At 41.9% G+C, this 21,746-nt stretch overlaps 1 protein-coding gene and 1 long non-coding RNA gene across 4 annotated transcripts in view; both read right to left on the reverse strand.

Moving 5' to 3' along the window:
• Positions 1-21,746, reverse strand: part of LOC133564198 (neuropilin-2-like) — a 461,460-nt gene that overhangs the window by 46,357 nt on the left and 393,357 nt on the right. Inside the window, exon 12 of one of the 3 annotated variants that reach the window (XM_061918348.1) lies at positions 2,077-2,151. The exons of the other annotated variants lie outside the window; for them this stretch is intronic. Within the exon in view, the coding sequence (XP_061774332.1) occupies positions 2,077-2,151 (75 nt within the window). The remainder of the gene's footprint in view (positions 1-2,076; positions 2,152-21,746) is intronic. 3 annotated transcript variants of the gene reach the window in all.
• LOC133564207 (uncharacterized) lies at positions 5,982-21,312 on the reverse strand. Its single transcript, XR_009809248.1, has 8 exons — positions 20,140-21,312; positions 19,467-19,601; positions 12,205-12,280; positions 11,211-11,288; positions 10,600-10,677; positions 8,988-9,065; positions 6,350-6,421; positions 5,982-6,233 (listed from the first exon to the last, which is right to left on the reverse strand). It is a non-coding gene; the product is annotated as an uncharacterized LOC133564207 (long non-coding RNA).

Consider the following 21,746-nt stretch of genomic DNA (forward strand, 5'->3'; position numbering starts at 1 on the left):
AGTTACATTTAAACCAGTGTGGGTGGCACTGGGAGCAGGTGGGTAAAGTGTCTTGCCCAAGGACACAACGGCAGTGACTAGGATGGCACAAGCGGGAATCGAACCTGCAACCCTCAAGTTGCCGACACGGCCACTCTACCAACCGAGCTATGCCGCCCAAGTAAACATTGACATGTGCAGAGGCAGCAATATATGATCAAACAAGACGGCAACTAAAGAAGGACTTCCCTAGTCATCCCCGGAAAAAACCCGCCCGGTGAACAGCGGATTTTACCACTCCCGGTGCTGACGTAAGTAAGACAACCCGCGTCCCGTATGTGACAGTAGGATAATCAAATACACTACGGTACTAAGACTAAAAATACAGATTTAATTTGCACCCCTGGTGGTGAAATTGATCAACGTTAAAGTGGTCCCAAAAAGGACGGATTTTTCAAGTGTTTTAAAAGTGCTCCCCTTCCAGCCAACATATGAAATAACAAGTGTGTGTAAGACATTAAAATGCGCCCCCTTTGGCCAAAATTAATAAAAACAAATATAATGAATATTTGTCGTAACTTGAAGTAAATAATGAAGATTAAAAACAAATTACAAACAAAAAAAAACATAAAAAACGAGCTTACCTTTTTTTATATTTGCATAGTATTTATGTATTATTAGTGTTGTAAATACAATTTTTTGTGTATCTAGAAAGGGTGGTCCTAAAGAGGTAGGCATTTTTCTCAGGTCTCAAGAAGGTAAGAAATACGAGTGTGTGTGTGTGTGTGTGTTCATGTATTTCTGCCCTTCTTAAGACATCAACAAGGAAAAGTACCTTCCATATGAGGACTGGTGAACAAGTTAAATCAAAATCACGGTCCCAACACGGAAAACCATTGCATCTAATAGGGAGCCAAATACTAGAATCTGTGAACATTGCTCCAAAGTCAGGATGTTTTTGTTGATTTAATGTGCATACCAAAGTAAACATCGACAGGTGCAAAGGCAGCAATATATGATAAAACAAGACGGGAGTTAAAGAAGGACTTCCCTAGTCATCCCCTGAAAAAAACCCGCTCGGTGAACAGCGGATTTTACCAACTCCGGTGCTGACATAAGAAAGACAACCCGTGTCCCGTATGTGACAGTAGGATGAATAAATACACTAAGGTACTAAGACTATCCATCCATCCATCCATTTTCTACCGCTGGAGCCTATCTCAGCTACAATCGGGCGGAAGGCAGTGTACACCCTGGACAAGTTGCCACCTCATCACAGGGCGGTACTAAGACTAAAAATAGAGATTTCATTTGCACCCATCCATCTATCTATCCATTTTCTACCGCTTATTCCCTTTTGGGGTCGCGGGAGGCGCTGTCGCCTATCTCAGCTACAATCGGGCGGAAGGCGGGGTACACCCTGGACAAGTTGCAACCTCATCGCAGGGCGGTACGGTACTAAGACTAAAAATAGAGATTTCATTTGCACCCATGGTGGTGAAATCTATCAACCTTAGGGTGGTTAAATTGACTGTGTGTCGGTTTTAAAAGTGCTCCCCCTCTGGCCAACATATGAAATAACAAGTGTGTATAAGACATTGAAATGCGCCCCCTTTGTCCAAAATTAATTTAAAAAAAAAATTATAAATATTTGTCGTAATTTGAAGTAAATAATGAAGATTAAAAACAAATTACAAACAAAAAATAAAATTAAAAAAAAGAGCTTACCTTTTTTTTATATTTGCATAGTATTTATATATTATTAGTGTTGCAAATACACATTTTTATGTATCTAGAAAGGGTGGTCCTAAAGAGGTAGGCATTTTTCTCAGGTCTCAAGAAGGTAAGAAATACAAGTGTGTGTGTGTGTGTGTGTGTGTGTGTGTGTGTGTGTGTGGTGTGTGTGTGTGTGTGTGAGAGACACACAGAGCTTCATCTGGGACTTTTTGATTCCAACAGAGTTGAAAGCACTGAGACTCAGTGGTGCACAATGACATCATCGGCTTGACCTTAAGACTTAAGAGCGTGGGCATATGTGCACGTGCGCGCATGTGGAGTGTGTGTGCGTGCGTGTGTGTGTGTGTGTGTATTGTTTACCAGGTCTCATTGCTGCAGTGGAATGCTCCACCCTGGGCAGAGTGGGAGTGGCCGTGTCAGGTACCGTGGTCATTTCTGTAAGAAAGACAAGACATGGGTCACACTTTCTACCATGCTTTGAGTCCTACTATCGGTTTATGATCAATTTAATTAAGTGCTTTTAATTAAAAGACAATACAGTTTTTGTACGCCCCACTTTTCAATGAACATTTCCACTGAAAAAATGTTGCACCATTTTTTTGTAGCGTCTCAACATTGCGATTGAGTACCGATGTGCTGTTCTGTGAGTGCGACTGCAAATGAGGCCGCCGATGTCAGGGCCTGACCCCAGAATGCAGAGACAGCAGCGACGTGCAGGAAAAAGTATCATGCAAAACACAAAGGTCCTGTTCTAATTAGATCTAAGTACCAGGTGCTAAACAGCATGAGCAAACAATACGATTGCGTGTACTATTAGTGGACGTGTTGTGCTTGCTCTACTAAGACTGTGTGTACACACCATTAATTGATTAATGTGGACCCTGACTTAAGCAAGTGCAGTTGAAACGTGGTGAAGGAAGAGGAAGAAAAAGAGGAAAAGAAAGAAGAGGAGAAAGAAGAAGAGGATGATGATGATAAAGAAGACGAAAAAGCAGAAAATGGAAGATGAAGAAGAAGAGAAAGAAGAGGAAGAGGTGTAGCGTGCAAGGACGGGAGTGTCTATGCAATTGAAATGTGGTGAAGGAGGAGGAAGAAGGGGAAGAAAAAGAGAAAAAGAAAGAAGAGGAGAAAGAAGAAGACGATGATGGTAAAGAAGAGGAAGAAGGAGAAAAAGGAAGAAGAAGATGTAGAAGAAGAAGAGAAAGAGGAGGAAGAGGTGTAGCGTGCAAGGACGGGAGTGTCTATGCAATTGAAACGTGGTGAAGGAGGAGGAAGAAGGGGAAGAAAAAGAGAAAAAGAAAGAAGAGGACAAAGAAGAAGACGATGATGGTAAAGAAGAGGAAGAAGGAGAAAAAGGAAGAAGAAGATGTAGAAGAAGAAGAGAAAGAGGAGGAAGAGGTGTAGCGTGCAAGGATGGGAGTGTCTATGCAATTGAAACGTGGTGAAGGAGGAAGAAAAAGAGGAAAAAAAAGAAGAAGATGATAATGGTAAAGAAGAGGAAGAAGGAGAAAAAGGAAGAACAAGAGAAAGAGGAGGAAGAGGTGTAGCGTGCAAGGACGGGAGTGGAAGGAGTGTCAAAAGCTGGAGCTAACTGTTTTAATGACATTCAGACTTTACTTCAATCAATAACGGAGCAGCATCTCCTTATCCGGAAACAACAACAAGGCCGAAAATGTGTCCAGTGAAAAAAAACGTCCGACCGGAACTAAAGTTCCTTGGGTGTATAATGTCAACTCACTACACCTGTATGTTTTAGGGCTTCCATAGTAAAATATAAGTTAGAACTTTACACTACTTTATATCGCGATGAGGTGGCGACTTGTCCAGGGTGTACCCAGCCTTCCGGCCAAATGCAGCTGAGATAGGCTCCAGCGACCCCCCGCCACCCCAAAAGGGACAAGCAGTAGAAATGGATGGATGGATGGACTACTTTATATTAGAAATGGCAACTGTGGAGGACCAATGTCCCATAACAAGAAGATAGAGGAAAAAGAAGAACATCGACTACGGCATCGTCACAGACTACAGTGGCGGATGTGCGCTAATTTTCAGGACTTATGCAGATCCCAAATACACATCAGCAGGTACTAAAAGTCAAGAAAAGTTGGTCTTACATAATATTGCGAAACAAAACGCCAGATAATAATATTTGCCAATAGGTGCCATTTTGCGGTCCTTATACACACACCATAGTAATACTCGTATCTCTGACTACGGTAGCCGTAATGCTCCGACAATCCGTCAAGCGGTGCGGCTTCATATCTTACCGAAGTCCTACTAAAAACATTTCGACAGACATTTGAGCGCGGTGTAATGTTCTATATTCTCAATGGAACATTTAACGTTTTGGTGTTGTTTACTGGCGTCATATTTCTGTTATGTCTTGTTTGGTTACGTTCTGTTGACCTTTGGACTCTTTAAGTTCCTGTTTTTTCACTCCCTGTTTTGTCACCATGACGACCAATCAGTTCACCTGTCCTCGGGACTCACGCACCTGATTCATTTGAACTCACGCACCTGTTTTCAATCACCACGTCACTATTTAAGCCTGTCATTTTCTGTTGGTCGTCCTGGCGTCATTGTGTTCGTTCCATGCTCTATTCTTGTTTCATGCCAAAGTTCATGCTGTTCTTTTTTAGTCACAGTAAGTCTTGTTTGCGTTATGTTCATAGTTTATGTTAATGTTAGTTTTGTTTCTTTAGCCAAGTTGTGCCTCGGCAGTGAGCGCTTTTTGTTTGTACCTCTTTAGTCACAATTAAATCATGTTTTTACCTAAGCGCCAGGTCCCGAGTTGTCCGTCTGCCTTTCTGGGAGAACGACCCCGCAGCAAGCTGCGATCCCCCCGTCGTGACGATTTTAGTCTACATATATATCTTATGTGTGACTGCCATCTACTGGTCACACTTATCATTACACCATGTACCAAATAAAATTGCTTTGAGGTCGGTAAGCACAACCAAAATTATTCCGTACATTAGGCACAAAATCGATTTTTGAGAAAATGAAAGGATTTTAAGTGTGCCTTATAGTCTGGAAAATACAGGCAGCCCTCTAACTGTAATATGGTTTTACATACTTTCTGCATGTAAAACTGAAGTGTGTTTTGTGTTAATATTTCTAGGTTGCGGGAACCGATAAACAGGATTTGCATATTTTCCTTGGTTGTCATTCGACCCTTTATTTACGGATTACGGCCCAAAACTCAAGTGTCCTACCACTAGAAATGGCGTACTGAGTTTTTAGTGCTGCACTACTGGCATTGAGGTCTGGCGTTTGGACAAGTCGTGCACACACACATGTACACGCACACACACACACACGATATGATAGATGCTGCACTAACAGCGACCTTGGTGTCAGTTTGTGTATGATAAATCAAAGAGTGGTGCGAACACAAACACATCAGCTGTGGGTTTTGTCAGTGGAAGACTTTCTGGCTGCGATAATCACTTTTCCATAGTTCCTTCTTTAAACACCAGCTCCCTGGTTTACACACACGCACACACACACACACACACACACACACACACACACACATACGTGTTTGGGTGACATATGAGGACTTATGACAAAAACGTGACATATGGGGACATGCCTTTCCAATGGTCCTGCAGGCCTGGGAATCAGACGGTTAGTGAACCAGAATTTTAGAAACACAGTGGTCTATTGAGATTTTTGCAACTCTTTTGTTTTTTTCTGAACCTGATTTTTATGGTACATATGAGGACTTGTCAGGTTTAGGTGCCATATGAAGACCAGAGTGTTTAAGATTTCAAGTTTATGTGACATATGACGACCATGACGTCACAGAGTGTTTAAGATTTCAGGTTCATGTGACATATGATGACCATGACATCACAGAGTGTTTAAGATTTCAGGTTCATGTGACATATGATGACCATGACATCACAGAGTGTTTAAGATTTCAAGTTTATGTGACATATGACGACCATGACGTCACAGAGTGTTTAAGATTTCAAGTTTATGTGACATATGATGACCATGACGTCACAGAGTGTTAAAGATTTCAGGTTCATGTGACATATGAGGCTAATGACATCAGAGACTTAACAAAACCACCTGAGTTGGTTTAGTTGATGTGTTGTCATTTTAAAAAATCCCAATCCCATGCTACTGTAATCTAAAACCAAGAAGAGTTTAAAAGAAACATGGGTATAAATGTAATTGTCGACTAAGTGTAACTGAATTGTTTTTGTGGATTTTGTCGCTAAGAATTATCTGGAATAAATACAAAACGCTTGCTGTTTATTTTGCTTTTTTAATTGCTGGTAACATACTCAAACTACCACAGAAGATGTGGGAAAACATTTTTTTCCCCTTTTTTTAATATAATTCTGTTATGGATGTAGTACTTGATGGCAAGCCAATCTCTGTCCTGTAGAGCTACTAGTTCTTTATGAAGGCAGGCTTCACAATCTTTTTTACCTGGTACTTTGTTGCCAGTTACAAAATGCAACATGTGTCATTCAACTGCTTCCACTTCTTCCCCTTTGCAGCTGTCATAAAGGAGACAAAATACAATTTCTTACTGAAGGAAAAATGACTATAACACAGTGAAAAGGTGCAAAACGTAATATAATATTCTAGTAAATGATGTGGATTATTTATTTACCCCGCTTTGGAGTGGACCAAGTGGAAGAAGCTTGAGACATACCTACTTCCAGCGATTTGTCCTGCTGTCAATCTGAAAGGAAGAATTAGAAAACTGTAAAAGTAAACATTTAACATATTGTGCTTTGTGAAGCAGCGGAGTATATGTGTTGTCCGTCTATTTATCAATAATGCAGACAAGGAGTGTTGGCTGAGTTCTTAACATTTACTTTCAGAGCCTGCATATCACAACATACAAGATGCCGTCATGGCGACACAACCTATCCCGGGCTACCGCGCATGCTCGTCACTCCTGTTGCATGCTGGGTAGGGTAGTTCTTTTTTCCCCTGGCTCATAACATCACAATATAGTACCATGTATATGCGTTCAGTTTATCAAAGCACCAAGCAAACAGATATGGTCATAATTATTTTAAGTCCACTACGCAGAATAAACACAACATTATTAATATTGCTACTACGGATAATTTGATCAAAAATTCCCTAAAACAGCCCACTACCTATAATATAAGTTTTTTAAACATAAGATCCCTGATAAAAAAAAAAATGTTTCTGCTGTTACCTCAGAAATTGCCTGTTCAGATGTTATGATTGTGGCTCAGATATTTGTATGTAGATTATATTTATTTTCCATAACAAACAAGATAACTTAAATACCCTGGCAGTGGCAATAAGCTTAAATGTTTGTATTTACATTTTTGGAGTTGATTTTCATAAAATTTGCTATTTAACTGCTACTGTTTAACAAGGACTGATTTAAATTGTGTTTGCACAACAAATGTTTTGGCGCTTTTGTTCATGTGGGAGAATATTCCAATAAAGGTGCACTACACACTACTTTTGAATTCATTATTGGGCTTTGCGTATACAATGCAGTTAATCGCGATTAATAAGAGAAATAGTGCGATTAACTTCGATTAAAAATGTTAATCATTGCCCAGCACTAATATATATACAAACCCCGTTTCCATAAAAGTTGGGAAATTGTGTTAGATGTAAATATAAACTGAATACAATGATTTGCAAATCCTTTTCAACCCATATTCAATTGAAAGCATTACAAAGACAACATATTTGATGTTCAAACTCAAACTTTTTTTTTTTTGCAAATAATAATTAACTTTGAATTTCATGGCTGCAACACGTGCCAGAGTAGTTGGGAAAGGGCATGTTCACCACTGTGTTACATCACATTTTCTTTTAACAACACTCAATAAACGTTTGGGAACTGAGGAAACTAATTGTTGAAGCTTTGAAAGTGGAATTCTTTACCATTCTTGCTTGATGTAAAGCTTAAGTTGTCGTGTTTTACGCTTCATAATGCGCTACACATTTTCGATGGGAGACATGTCTGGACTGCAGGCGGGCCAGGAAAGTACCCGCACTCTTTTACTACGAAGACACGCTGTTGTAACACGTGGCTTGGCATTGTTTTGCTGAAATAAGCAGGGGCGTCCATGATAATGTTGCTTGGATGACAACATATGTTGCTCCAAAACCTGTATGGACCATTCAGCATTAATGGTGCCTTCTCAGATGTGTAAGTTACCCATGCTTTGGGCACTAATACACCCCCATACCATCACACATGCTGGCTTTTGAACTTTGCGCCGGATGGTTATTTTCCTCTTTGTTCCGGAGAACACCACGTCCACAATTTCCATATATAATTTGAAATGTGGACTCGTCAGACCACAGAACACTTTTCCACTTTGCATCAGTCCATCCTAGATGAGCTCGGGCCCAGCGAAGCCCGCGGCGTTCCTCTGTCTTGTTGATAAATGGCATTTGCTTTGCATAGTAGAGTTTTAACTTGCATTTACAGATGTAGCGACCAACTGTAGTAACTGACAGTGGTTTTCTGAAGTATTTCTGAGCCCATGTGGTGATATCTTTTACACACTGATGTCGGTTTTTAATGCAGCACATCGCTTACGTGCAGTGATTTCTCCAGATTCTCTGAACCTTTTGATAATTTTACGGACCGTAGATGGTAAAATCCCTAAATTCTTTGCAAAAAAAATGTTTAGCAGTTTTAACATCAAATATGTTGTCTTTGTAGCATATTCAACAGAATTGGGGTTGAAAATTATTTGCAAATCATTGTATCCTGTTTATATGTACATCTAACACAATTTCCCAACTCATATGGAAACGGGGTTTGAATGTATTTATATAAATATAGCCTATTATTTGCGCACTATTTACAAGTTATGTACCAAAAACACGACCACCGAAAAAATACTTTGATCAATGAAAACAGCGCTGCAAAAACCGGCTGTAAACAAGAGGCACTGCATTTTCTGAATTGAAACACTCATTTTAAAGCTTTGACATTAACATTTTAACACACACTAATCTGGTTCAGAAAATATGAGGACCTTATATGAAACACACTTTCTTGGTTCAAACAATATGAGGACATGACGAGTGCTCACATGTAAATTTATGTTGTTGACTTGTAACATCTCCTGTTTTGCTAAACATGAGTTCCAAACTCCCTACTGACTAACATGGATGTACCCTTACGAAAATGTTGTCATATAAACTGATCTGTGAGAGATTAAAATTAAATGTCTTTCAAAATATAGGTTGGGTCAAATTTAGAGCAGATATAGTAAAAATAGACATGTAATAACCTGTTGGAGGGATGAAGTCGGTTTATGGCTGTCATCTGAATCTAGAGAATGTTGAGATAGAACCTCAACAGTTGGTTTCTGCAACAAAACACAAAAATATAATGTCATAACTAATTAATTATAACATTCTCACCACTTTTTGTTGATAAAAATCTGAGCATACAATGCCAGATAAAGGGTAAAGATTATTACAGAGTTTCAGCTCTTAGACAATTCATTAAGAATGTAACACACACAAAAATCTGGTTCAGAAAATATGAGGACCTGAATTGAGACACTCATTTTAAAGCTTTGACATTAACATTGTAACACACATTTTCTGGTTCAGAAAATATGAGGACCTTATATGAAACACACCTAAGTCTTTCTTGCTTCAAACAATATAAGGACATGACGAGTGCTCACATGTAGAATTTATGTTGTTGACTTGTAACATCTCCTGTTTTGCTAAACATGAGTTCTAAACTTTCTACTGACTAACATGGATGTACCCTTGCGAAAAAGTTGTCATATAAACTGATCTGTGAGAGATTAAAATAAATAAATGTCTTTCAAAATATAGGTTGGGTCAAATTTAGAGCAGATATAGTAAAAATAGACATGTAATAACCTGTTGGAGGGATGAAGTCAGTTAATGGCTCACATCTGAATCTGGAGAATGTTGAGATGGAACCTCAACAGTTGGTTTCTGCAACAAAACACACAAATATAATGTCAGAACTAATTAATTATAACATTATCAGCACTTTTTGTGGATAAAACTCTGAGCATACAATGCCAGATAAATAGTAAAGATTATTACAGAGTTTCAGCTCTTAGACAATTAATTAAGAATATAAAACACACTGGGCTTCACGGTGGCAGAGGGGTTAGTGCGTCTGCCTCACAATACGAAGTTCCTGCAGTCCTGGGTTCAAATCCAGGCTCGGGATCTTCCTGTGTGGAGTTTGCATGTTCTCCCCGTGAATGCGTGGGTTCCCTCCGGGTACTCCGGCTTCCTCCCACTTCCAAAGACATGCACCTGGGGATAGGTTGATTGGCTACACTAAATTGGCCCTAGTGTTTGAATGTGAGTGTGAATGTTGTCTGTCTATCTGTGTTGGCCCTGCGATGAGCTGGCGACTTGTCCAGGGTGTACCCCGCCTTCCGCCCGATTGTAGCTGAGATAGGCGCCAGCGCCCCCCGCGACCCCAAAAGGGAATAAGCGGTAGAAAATGGATGGATGGATAAAACACACTAAAATCTGGTTCAGAAAATATGAGGACCTGAATTGAGACACACATTTTAAAGCTTGGACATTAACATTGTAACACACACTAATCTGGTTTAGAAAATATGAGGACCTTATATGAAACACACCTAAGTCTTTCTTGGTTCAAACAATATAAGGACATGACGAGGGGTCACATGTAGAATGTATGTTGTTGACTTGTAACATCTCCTGTTTTGCTAAACATGAGTTCCAAACTCCTTACTGACTAACATGGATGTACTCTCACGAAAATGTTGTCATATAAACTGATCTGTGAGAGATTAAAATTAATAAATGTCTTTCAAAATATAGGTTGGGTCACATTTAGAGCAGATATAGTAAAAATAGACATGTAATAACCTGTTGGAGGGATGAAGTCAGTTAATGGCTCACATCTGAATCTGGAGAATGTTGAGATGGAACCTCAACAGTTGGTTTCTGCAACAAAACACAAAAATATAATGTCAGAACTAATTAATTATAACATTATCAGCACTTTTTGTGGATAAAACTCTGAGCATACAATGCCAGATAAATAGTAAAGATTATTACAGAGTTTCAGCTCTTAGACAATTAATTAAGAATATAAAACACACTAAAATCTGGTTCAGAAAATATGAGGACCTGAATTGAGACACACATTTTAAAGCTTGGACATTAACATTGTAACACACACTAATCTGGTTTAGAAAATATGAGGACCTTATATGAAACACACCTAAGTCTTTCTTGGTTCAAACAATATAAGGACATGACGAGGGGTCACATGTAGAATGTATGTTGTTGACTTGTAACATCTCCTGTTTTGCTAAATATGAGTTCCAAACTCCTTACTGACTAACATGGATGTACTCTTACGAAAATGTTGTCATATAAACTGATCTGTGAGAGATTAAAATTAATAAATGTCTTTCAAAATATAGGTTGGGTCACATTTAGAGCAGATATAGTAAAAATAGACTTGTAATAACCTGTTGGAGGGATGAAGTCGGTTTATCGCTCACATCTGAATCTGGAAAATGTTGAGATAGAACCCCAACAGTTGGTGTCTGCAACAAAACACAAAAATATAATGTCAGAACTAATTAATTATAACATTAACAACCACTTTTGGTTGATAATATTCTGAGCATATAATTCTACATAAACAGTAAAGATTATTATAGCGTTTTAGCTCTTAGACTATTATTTAAGAATGTAACATTCGCTAAAATGTGGTTCAGAAAATATGAGGACCTGGATTGAAACACTAATTTTAAAGCTTTGAATTAAACATTGTAACACACACTAATGTGGTTCAGAAAAATATGAGGACCTTATATGAAACACACTGAAGTCTTTTTTAGTTCAAACAATATGAGTACATGACAAGTGATCACATATAGAATTCATGTTGCTGACCTGTAACATCTCCTGTTTTGCTAAACATGAGTTGTAAATTCCACAGACTAACATGGATGTACGCTTAAAAAATGTTGTCATATAAACTGATCTGTGAGAGGTTAAAAGGATTAAATGTCTTTTGAAGTATAGGTTGTGTCAAGTTTTTAGCAGATATAGGGCAGCACGGTGGAACAGGGGTAAGTGCATGTGCGTCACAAATCGAAGGTCCTGAGTAGTCCTGAGTTAAATCCTGGGCTCGTGATCTTTCTGTGTGGAGTTTGCATGTTCTCCCCGTGACTGCGTGGGTTCCCTCCGGGCACTCCGGCTTCATCTTACCTCCAAAGACATGCACCTGGGGATAGGTTAATTGGCAACACTAAATTGGCCCTAGTGTGTGAATGTGAGCGTAAATGTTGTCTATTTGTGTTGGCCGTGTAATGAGGTGGCGACTTGTCCAGGGTGTACTCCGCCTTCCGCCCGAATGCAGCTCAGATAGGCTCAAGCACACCCCGCCAACCCAAAAAAGGGACAGGTAGTAGAAAATGGATGGATGGATGGATAGTAAAATAGTCAAGTAATAACCTGTTGGAGGGATGAAGTCGGTTTATCGCTCACATGAATCTGGAGAATGTTGAGATAGAACATCAACAGTTGGTGTCTGCAACAAAACACATAAAAATAATGTTAGAACGTATTAATTATAACATTATCAGCACTTTTTGTTGTTAACATTATGAGCATATAATGCCAGATAAATAGTAAAGATATTTATAGAGGGTTTCTGTCTCTTGTCCCGCTCATGTCTTGAGATGAACTTCCCTCGGTACTCGACCACAAAAGAACCTTTTTAAATTGATGCAAGAGCAAATACACCATATCCTGATAAAACAGTTTATCAATTAACAATGTTTGGAATATCTGTTTTAAAAAGCAATAATAATAGTCGTTACTTGACTAAAAATTATATTACAAACAGAATTACTCTTTCATAAATGTAAATAATTATTAAATTAAGTACAAACCCCGTTTCCATATGAGTTGGGAAATTGTGTTAGATGTAAATATAAACAGAATACAATGATTTGCAAATCATTTTCAACCCATATTCAGTTGAATATGCTACAAAGACAACATATGTTTGCCTGTGTATCGGCTGGGGACATCTGTGCGATGCTGATCCGCCTCCGCTTGGGATGGTTTCCTGCTGGCTCCGCTGTGAACGGGACTCTCGCTGCTGTGTTGGATCCGCTTTGGACTGGACTCTTGCGACTGTGTTGGATCCATTGTGGATTGAACTTTCACAGTATCATGTTCGACCCGCTCGACATCCATTGCTTTCCTCCTCTCTAAGGTTCTCATAGTCATCATTGTCACCGACGTCCCACTGGGTGTGAGTTTTCCTTGCCCTTAGGTGGGCCCACCGAGGATGTCGTAGTGGTTTGTGCAGCCCTTTGAGACACTAGTGATTTAGGGCTATATAAGTAAACATTGATTGATTGATTGATATTTGATGTTCAAACTGATAAACATTTTTTGGTGCAAATAATCATTAACTTTAGAAATTGATGCCAGCAACATGCAACAAACAAGTTGGGAAAGGTGGCAATAAATACTGATAAAGTTAAGAAATGCTCATCAAACACTTATTTGGGACATCCCACAGGTGTGAAGGCTAATTTGGAACAGGTGGGTGCCATGATTGGCTATAAAAACAGCTTCCCAAAAAATGCTCAGTCTTTCACAGGAAAGGATGGGGCGAGGTACACCCCTTTGTCCACAACTGTGTGAGCAAATAGTCAAACAGTTTAAGAACAACCTTTCTCAAAGTGCAATTGCAAGAAATTTAGGGATTTCAACATCTACGCTCCATGATATCATCAAAAGGTTCAGAGAATCCGGAGAAATCACTCCACGTAAGCGGCATGTCTGGAAACCAACATTGAATAACTGTGACCTTCGATCCCTCAGACGGCACTGTATCAAAAACCGACATCAATCTCTAAAGGATATCACCACATGAGTTCAGGAACACTTCAGAAAACCACTGTCACTAAATACAGTGTGTTGCTATATCTGTAAGTGCAAGTTAAAGCTCTATTATGCAAAGCGAAAGCCAATTATCAACATCCAGAAACGCCGCCGGCTTCTCTGGGCCCGAGATCATCTAAGATGGGCTGATGCAAAGTGGAAAGGTGTTCTGTGGTCTGACGAGCCCACATTTCAAATTATTTTTGGAAATATTGGACACCGTTTCATCCGGACCAAAGGGGAAGCGAACCATCCAGAATGTTATCGACGCAAAGTTCAAAAGCCAGCATCTGTGATGGTATGGGGGTGCATTAGTGCCCAAGGCATGGGTAACTTACACATCTGTAAGTTACCCATCTGTTTGGAACAACATTTGCTGCCATTTAAGCGCCGACTTTTTCATGTACGCCCCTGCTTATTTCAGCAAGACAATGCCAAGCCACATTCATCACGTGTTCAGCTTCATAAAAAAAGAGTGCAGGTACTTTCCTGGCCGGCCTGCAGTCCTATCAAAAATGTGTGGTGCATTATGAAGCGTAAAATACGACAGAGGAGACTGAAGCTCTACATAAAACAAGAATGGGAAAGAATTCCACCTTCCAAGCTCCAACAATTAGTTTCCTCAGTTCCCAAACGGTTATTGAGTGTTGTTGAAAGAAAAGGTGATGTAACACAGTGGTGAACATGCCCTTTCCCAACTACTTTGGCACGTATTGCAGCCATGAAATTCTAAGTTAATTATTATTTGTAAAAAAAATTATTCCGTTTGGATTTACATCTAACACAATTTCCCAACTCATATGGAAACGGGGTTTGTAATTAATGTGTTACTTGAAAAAGAAAAGTTTTAAATATCTAGCATATGCAGTTGAGAGACATTTCATGAGAGCAGAGTGTGTGTGTGCCTTTAAAAAGCTGTGCCTTTTGCCAAGTGACGTGGGACTTCAGCGCCCAGACATAGCAGAATAGTTCAGCTGTATTTTTTAGCTTAGCAGGGGCAGTTAAGATAGTTCTGTTGAATGTTTTTGTTTGTGTGTGGATGAGGCCTCTTTCTATTTGATATCGTGTTCGTAATTACTTCCGGGGGTTGCTTTCATTAGTAAAAAGATATTACCTGCACTAACCCTTTTGTGCTTCTAACGCTGTCTTGTTGACATACAATCACATCAAAAGTAGCATGCCACATTACATAAAACGCATCGTAACAGCGTTGTTGTTGCGATCTGCTGCTCAGATCTTCACGTGTTTGTTTTTTCATTCTCTGTCTGACCCGTTTATTTCCTGTTTTTATCCATCACTATGGTTACACATCAGTCCACCTGCTAGTCTCGCCCCGCACACCTGCTAATAATTATCACCCTCCTATTTAAGCTCACCTTTTCTGTTCACTCATTCTCGGATCCTAATTTGCCCACGCGCATCAGTGACGACTCTCATCATTCGTATGTATTTTTCTCGCTAGCTCTCACGCCAAGCCACTTTATTGTCTAGCTTTCATGCTAAATGTTTTGTTTACTCTTTTGTGTCCTCGTACCAAGTTTTAGTTTTCCTTGTTTTATCCTAGCTTTCACGCTAGCGTCTTTTGTTTACTTTTTTCTCTTTACACCAGTATTTTTGTTCATAGACTTTTGTTATTAAATAAATACCTTATATCTTACCTTTGCTGTGTTCTGCTTCGACGCATCCACGGGAAAACTACACCGGCATTACCATGCCGAAGAAGAGTCTTCACAGTAGGATCCGAGCATCAAGTTGTTTTTCCGCGTCGAAACCACGGGAGGAACCCTTCGACTTAGGGTTGTGGTTGGAGCTCATGGCTTGGGAGCAGGAAAGACTCGACTGTGGGCCTGAAGTCTCCTCCGAAGCCGTTCGCGCTGCCCCGAAGAAGCGGGGGGTCCAGTGGAGAGGTCCCCCGCGCGGCAGTAATGTTCCAGCACCACTTATTCCTCCCCATGGACACAGCAAGTTTCACCCCGTCCAGGATTCACCCGTCATTACCGGTAATCCTGCTTGTTTTTTTTCAAATCATTCCTTAAGCTGCCATGACACTTTTTCTGACACAAGCAATGACGTCATTTGGGGAACGCCCACCGGTGACGCAACACCGGCCTCTGTTGATGACATTTTTTCAGAAGATTTTTTTATTGTGGACGATATATCTCAGCCATTTTCCAAAAACTTGGACAGTAATAATACTTTCACACAGTATCAGGACATTTATATTGATTCTAGTCACCCTCAGTATATTGTTAATTGTCAAGATCAGCCTCCCATTACTTTGGCCCCGCCCACATCTCAGCCTATTTCACGTCCTACCCCCACGTCACCTGATTTTGAAACTGACCTAGAAAAATATAGTCCTGCCTGGATGGACGAGTGGTACAGGAGAGTTTTGATTGAACTGGAGCTGGAGGAGAAATTTCTTGCTGCTCAGAACAATCCTCTCCTCATACAGACTAATGGGGTGGAGTCTGCCCTCCTCCAAACCTCCCACCGCCCGCCCTTACGGTCAGCCTCTATCCAACGGGACCCCGTCTGGAATCCGGGTCTCGAGGGGAGGGCCAGTATTACTACTAAGCCTCCTAGACCTCCACCACCGGTGTTTACCCCTGTTATACCACTACGGCCTCCTAGACCTCCTCCACCGGTGTTCTCCCCGGTCAAGTCACGCCCTCTTAGACCTCCTCCACCTGTGTTCCGTCTGTGCCCTAGTTCTAGTTTTAGTCACAGTCTCTCTCAGAGTTCGAGTCCCAGCCTTCTTCGTAGCCCATGCTCTAGTCCTACTCGTAGACCGACTTGTAGACTGAGTCGTAGTCCAAGTCCTGGTCCGAGTTTCCGTTCTGATTCTAGTTGTAGTCCTAGTCTTTCTCGTAGTCGTCGTAGTCCTAGTTCCACTCGTAGACTGATCCGTAGTCCGAGTCCTGTTTCGAGTCCGGTCCCGAGTCTTGTTTCTTGCCTTTGTAATATTAGTACTGATTCCCCTCGTGGTCTTAGTCCGAACCCTAGTCCTTACCCAAGTTCTTGTCCGAGCCCCAGTGTTACTGTAAGTCCTAGTCTTTGTCCTAGTCCTTGCCCGAGCACCAGTTTGATTGTTAGTCCCAGTCCTTGCCCAAGCCCTAGTTTGACCGTTTGTCCTAGTTCTTGCCCAAGCCCTGGTATGACTGTAAGTCCTGGTCGTTGCCCAAGCCCTTCTCAAAGCACTAGTGTGATTGTAAGTCCTGGTCCTCTCTCAAGTCCTTGCCCGAGTCCTAGTGTTTGTCTTATCACTCATCATAGTCCTAGGCCTGCTCACAGCCAGTCCCCTAGTTCTCCTCGGCAGACCCCTGTGCCTGCTCCTCGGCTGAAGCCGACTCCTGCTCCTCGGCTGAAGCCGACTCCTGCTCCTCGGCTGAAGCCGACTCCTGCTCCTCGGCTGAAGCCGACACCTGCTCCTCGGCTGAAGCCGACACCTGCTCCCAGTCTGGTTCTCACGCCAGTTTCAGACTCTAAACTGGTTCTCACGCCAGCACAAACTCCAAGGCTGGAGCCCACTCTAGCACCAGTTCCTAAGCTGGAGCCCACACCAGCGTCGACGACGGGGCTGGAGCCCACACCAGCGTCGACGACGGGGCTGGAGCCCACACCAGCGTCGACGACGGGGCTGGAGCCCACACCAGCGTCGACAACGGGGCTGGAACCCACACCAGCGTCGACGACGGGGCTGGAACCCACACCAGCACCACCGACGACTACGCCTGCATTCACGTCGATGACGACTCCTGCGGCTCCCAGGCTGCCTCCGACGACTCCTGCGGCTCCCAGGCCGCCTCCGACGACTCCTGCGGCTCCCAGGCCGCCTCCGACGACTCCTGCGGCTCCCAGGCCGCCTCCGACGCCTTCTTCGGCTGCAGCACCCGCATCATCCTCGCCAGCTGCACTCGGGCCTGCTTTGGCTGCAGTCCCCGCACCCTCGTCTGCTGCTTCCAAGCCTGCTGGGATTTCGGTGCTGAGGCGTCGTCCACCACGTCGACCACGGGCGTGGCCTCTGCGAGGTCATCCTCCTCGCCAGATACTCCCTCCTCCATGTCGGCCACGGATGTGGCCGTGCCCGGGTCGTCCGCCTCGCCGGGCACCTCATCCTGCGAGGCGGCCACTAATGTGGCCTTTTCAAGGTCGCCCGCCAAAACTTTTTCGGCAGCAGCGTTCCACCCGCCGCCGCCACATGATGTGTCCTCGGTGGATTCGGGGACATGCGATCTGGCGACCCTCCACCGTGGCCTCCCTCCGCCCTCCCTTCGTTTGTGAACTTTCTGGTTTTGGGGAGGGGGTTCAAGTTTTTGTTTGTTTTTTAAGACATCTGGTATCTGTCTTTTGTTGGGGGGGAATACTGTTGCGATCTGCTGCTCAGATCTTCACGTGTTTGTTTTTTCATTCTCTGTCTGACCCGTTTATTTCCTGTTTTTATCCATCACTATGGTTACACATCAGTCCACCTGCTAGTCTCGCCCCGCACACCTGCTAATAATTATCACCCTCCTATTTAAGCTCACCTTTTCTGTTCACTCATTCTCGGATCCTAATTTGCCCACGCGCATCAGTGACGACTCTCATCATTCGTATGTATTTTTCTCGCTAGCTCTCACGCCAAGCCACTTTATTGTCTAGCTTTCATGCTAAATGTTTTGTTTACTCTTTTGTGTCCTCGTACCAAGTTTTAGTTTTCCTTGTTTTATCCTAGCTTTCACGCTAGCGTCTTTTGTTTACTTTTTTCTCTTTACACCAGTATTTTTGTTCATAGACTTTTGTTATTAAATAAATACCTTATATCTTACCTTTGCTGTGTTCTGCTTCGACGCATCCACGGGAAAACTACACCGGCATTACCATGCCGAAGAAGAGTCTTCACAGTTGTAGCGTACATAAAAGTTATTAGCTTACTCGTTACCGGTAAAAGTAACAGCATTAGTAACATCGTTTTCATATACCGCTGTTATACCATCCATCCATCCATCCATCATCTTCCGCTTTTCCGAGGTGGGGTCGCGGTGGCAGCAGCTTAAGCAGGGAAGCCCAGACTTCCCTCTCCCCAGCCACTTCGTCTAGCTCTTCCCGGGGGATCCCGAGGCGTTCCCAGGCCAGCCGGGAGACATAGTCTTCCCAACGTGTCCTGGGTCTTCCCCGTGGCCTCCTACCGGTTGGACGTGCCCTAAACACCTCCCTAGGGAGGCGTTCGGGTGGCATCCTGACCAGATGCCCGAACCACCTCATCTGGCTCCTCTCCATGTGGAGGAGCAGCGGCTTTACTTTGAGTTCCTCCCGGATGGCAGAGCTTCTCACCCTATCTCTAAGGGAGAGCACCCCTACCCGGTGGAGGAAACTCATTTGGGCCGCTTGTACCCGTGATCTTATCCTTTCGGTCATGACCCAAAGCTCATGACCATAGGTGAGGATGGGAACGTAGATCGACCGGTAAATTGAGAGCTTTGCCTTCCGGCTCAGCTCCTTCTTCACCACAACGGATCGATACAACGTCCGCATTACCGAAGACCCCACACCGATCCGCCTGTCGATCTCACGATCCACTCTTCCCCCACTCGTGAACAAGACTCCGAGGGGCCATAGAGGTCGGGTGCATTGTGAACTGGGCGGCAGCCGAAGGCAGGGCACTTGGCGGTCCGATCCTCGGCTACAGAAGCTAGCTCTTGGGACGTGGAACGCTGTTATTCCAAACACTTCTAATTAAAGCCATATAATACAACCTCTATTAGACTGTAAGGAAATGATCCAAATGAGATGTTGATCCAGTTACCATTGATATGTTACATAACAAGACATACCTTTCCAATCATTGATCCACTGGGCCTTAAAACAAGACTTGTCACATCCAGATCAAATAAACTCGGTAGCTTCAGCCTCAGGATTACGTCTCGCTCTTCTTTTGGGCACGATGTCTATATCATGTGTTGATGCGCCTAACAAATCCACACATAAAAATGAAAAAAGTCAGTGACACAGAAATAAAACAAAGAACCAAACCCTTCAAAAACTGTTAAATTTAGGATCAGTGCAGACATGAAGCTTCTCAAACAAAGAACTAATGTAACAATATCAGTAACATGCCTACTCCACAGTGCTTATCAGATTGACATATTTGTATTTGAGAAAAAGTATAAACAATTTGAAGAACTCTAGTCTGTCTTGTTTAAAATTAAGAAAAGGTTTACTTGCATAGTGATCAAGGGTGATGGGTCAAATGCAGGGAATAATTTCACCACACCTAGTGTGTGTGTGACAATCACTGCTACTTATAATCTTCCATGCAACTTTAAAAAAATTTTTTTAAATGCCTTGGCCTTGGCCCAGAACTGAAATGCTTAATTTGACCTCATAAAATCAAATCTGATTGCAATTAATAACAACAAACATTTAACTGTTGTTTACAATGAACTATTTTCCTATGTTAAAAAACATTGGTCTATTTAATTACGTTAAACTTCATTTTATGCTCACCTGATTCAACCATGCTGCCGAAGACTGTCAAAGATGGTTTGTGGCCAAGATAGATGTCCCCCTCCGGTGATGCAGGTCCCGGAAGTGCTGTTCACTGAGCGCTCTGTTGTGCTCAAAATCGTGTGTGAAGTTTTGTATTTCGATTATAAATGGTCCTTTTGGAAAACCCTTTTTATATATATTCAATATTAAGTGTGATACGTGAGCTGTATAACTTCCAAGATGAAAATAGTTAACTAGTGATTTAGCCCTCTGTTAGGAGCAGACATCATCCAACGGCCAATCAGGCGGCGCCTAACTGAAAATTGGACCAATCAGACGCCGAGACTCTTCACAGTGGGCGGAAGTAACCATCTTGAATACAATGTGAAGTGAATACCTCCAAAAACAATCCCCAATTGAATCCAAAATTTGTCCCAAAGATAAAAATACCAAAATCATGTGCTATTGTAACCATTTGAAAATATTGAATACTGTATGTAGTTTGAATTCCATTTGAATTATCGCCTTTGTCTCAATCAAGGTTGAAAGTTTTTTTTCAGGCACATTTAAAGTAATTATTGTGCGGCATTGTATTTTAGACAACAGAATAGAAAAAAGCCCAATACAGTAAAATACTGAATCAAACCGATTAAATCATCACCATAATCCCTTTATTATTGATTGTCTAGCCCAAATCCTCTCCAGATAAACCAAATGAATAGATAAAACTAACATAAAAAAGGTTGAGATCATCAGATCAGTTGAAAATGTGTTACTTGATTTAGATTTCAAAAGTATGTTCATTGCTGTAATGATTATATGTTTTTCAAATGTTGGAGTGTGTGAGTTTCTGCCCCACACGACATATGAGGACATATGACATATGAGGACAAGTGTGTGTGTGTGTGTGTCATAATAGCAAAGATGGCCACTAGGGGCAAAATCGAAAGTGACCCAAAAAATTACACACACTTTCACACACTTTTTCTGAAAATTTGACAAATGAAGACTTTAGAGATTTTTGGTCTGGGAACATGCTGGGAGGGTCTAGAACACGATAGCATTGCGGGAAATATGGGGACATGGAAAATGTCCCCATATTTCAACAGGTCCTCATATGTAAGGTGAAATTTCATAAAAATGTCCCCATATGTCACTTTGACAAACGCACACACACACACACACACACACACACACACATTCTTGTATTTCATACATTCTTGAGACCTCTGAATAATGCCTACCTCTCGAGGACCACCCTTTCTAGGTTTATAAAGATTTGTATTTGCAACATTAATACACACACAAACACACACACGCACGCACGCATGCAGGCACAAACACACACAAACACACACACACATTCTTGTATTTCATACATTCTTGAGACCTCTGAATAATGCCTACCTCTCGAGGACCACCCTTTCTCGGTATGTGAAGATTTGTATTTATAACACACACACACACACACGCACACAAACACACACACACACACATGTACGCACGCACGCACACAGGCATACACACACACACATTCTTGTATTTCATACATTCTGGAGACCTCTGAATAATGCCTACCTCTCGAGGACCACCCTTTCTCGGTATGTAAAGATTTGTATTTATAA

This window comes from Nerophis ophidion, linkage group LG13, assembly GCF_033978795.1.
Source record: "Nerophis ophidion isolate RoL-2023_Sa linkage group LG13, RoL_Noph_v1.0, whole genome shotgun sequence".
Taxonomy (NCBI): Eukaryota; Metazoa; Chordata; class Actinopteri; order Syngnathiformes; family Syngnathidae; genus Nerophis; species Nerophis ophidion.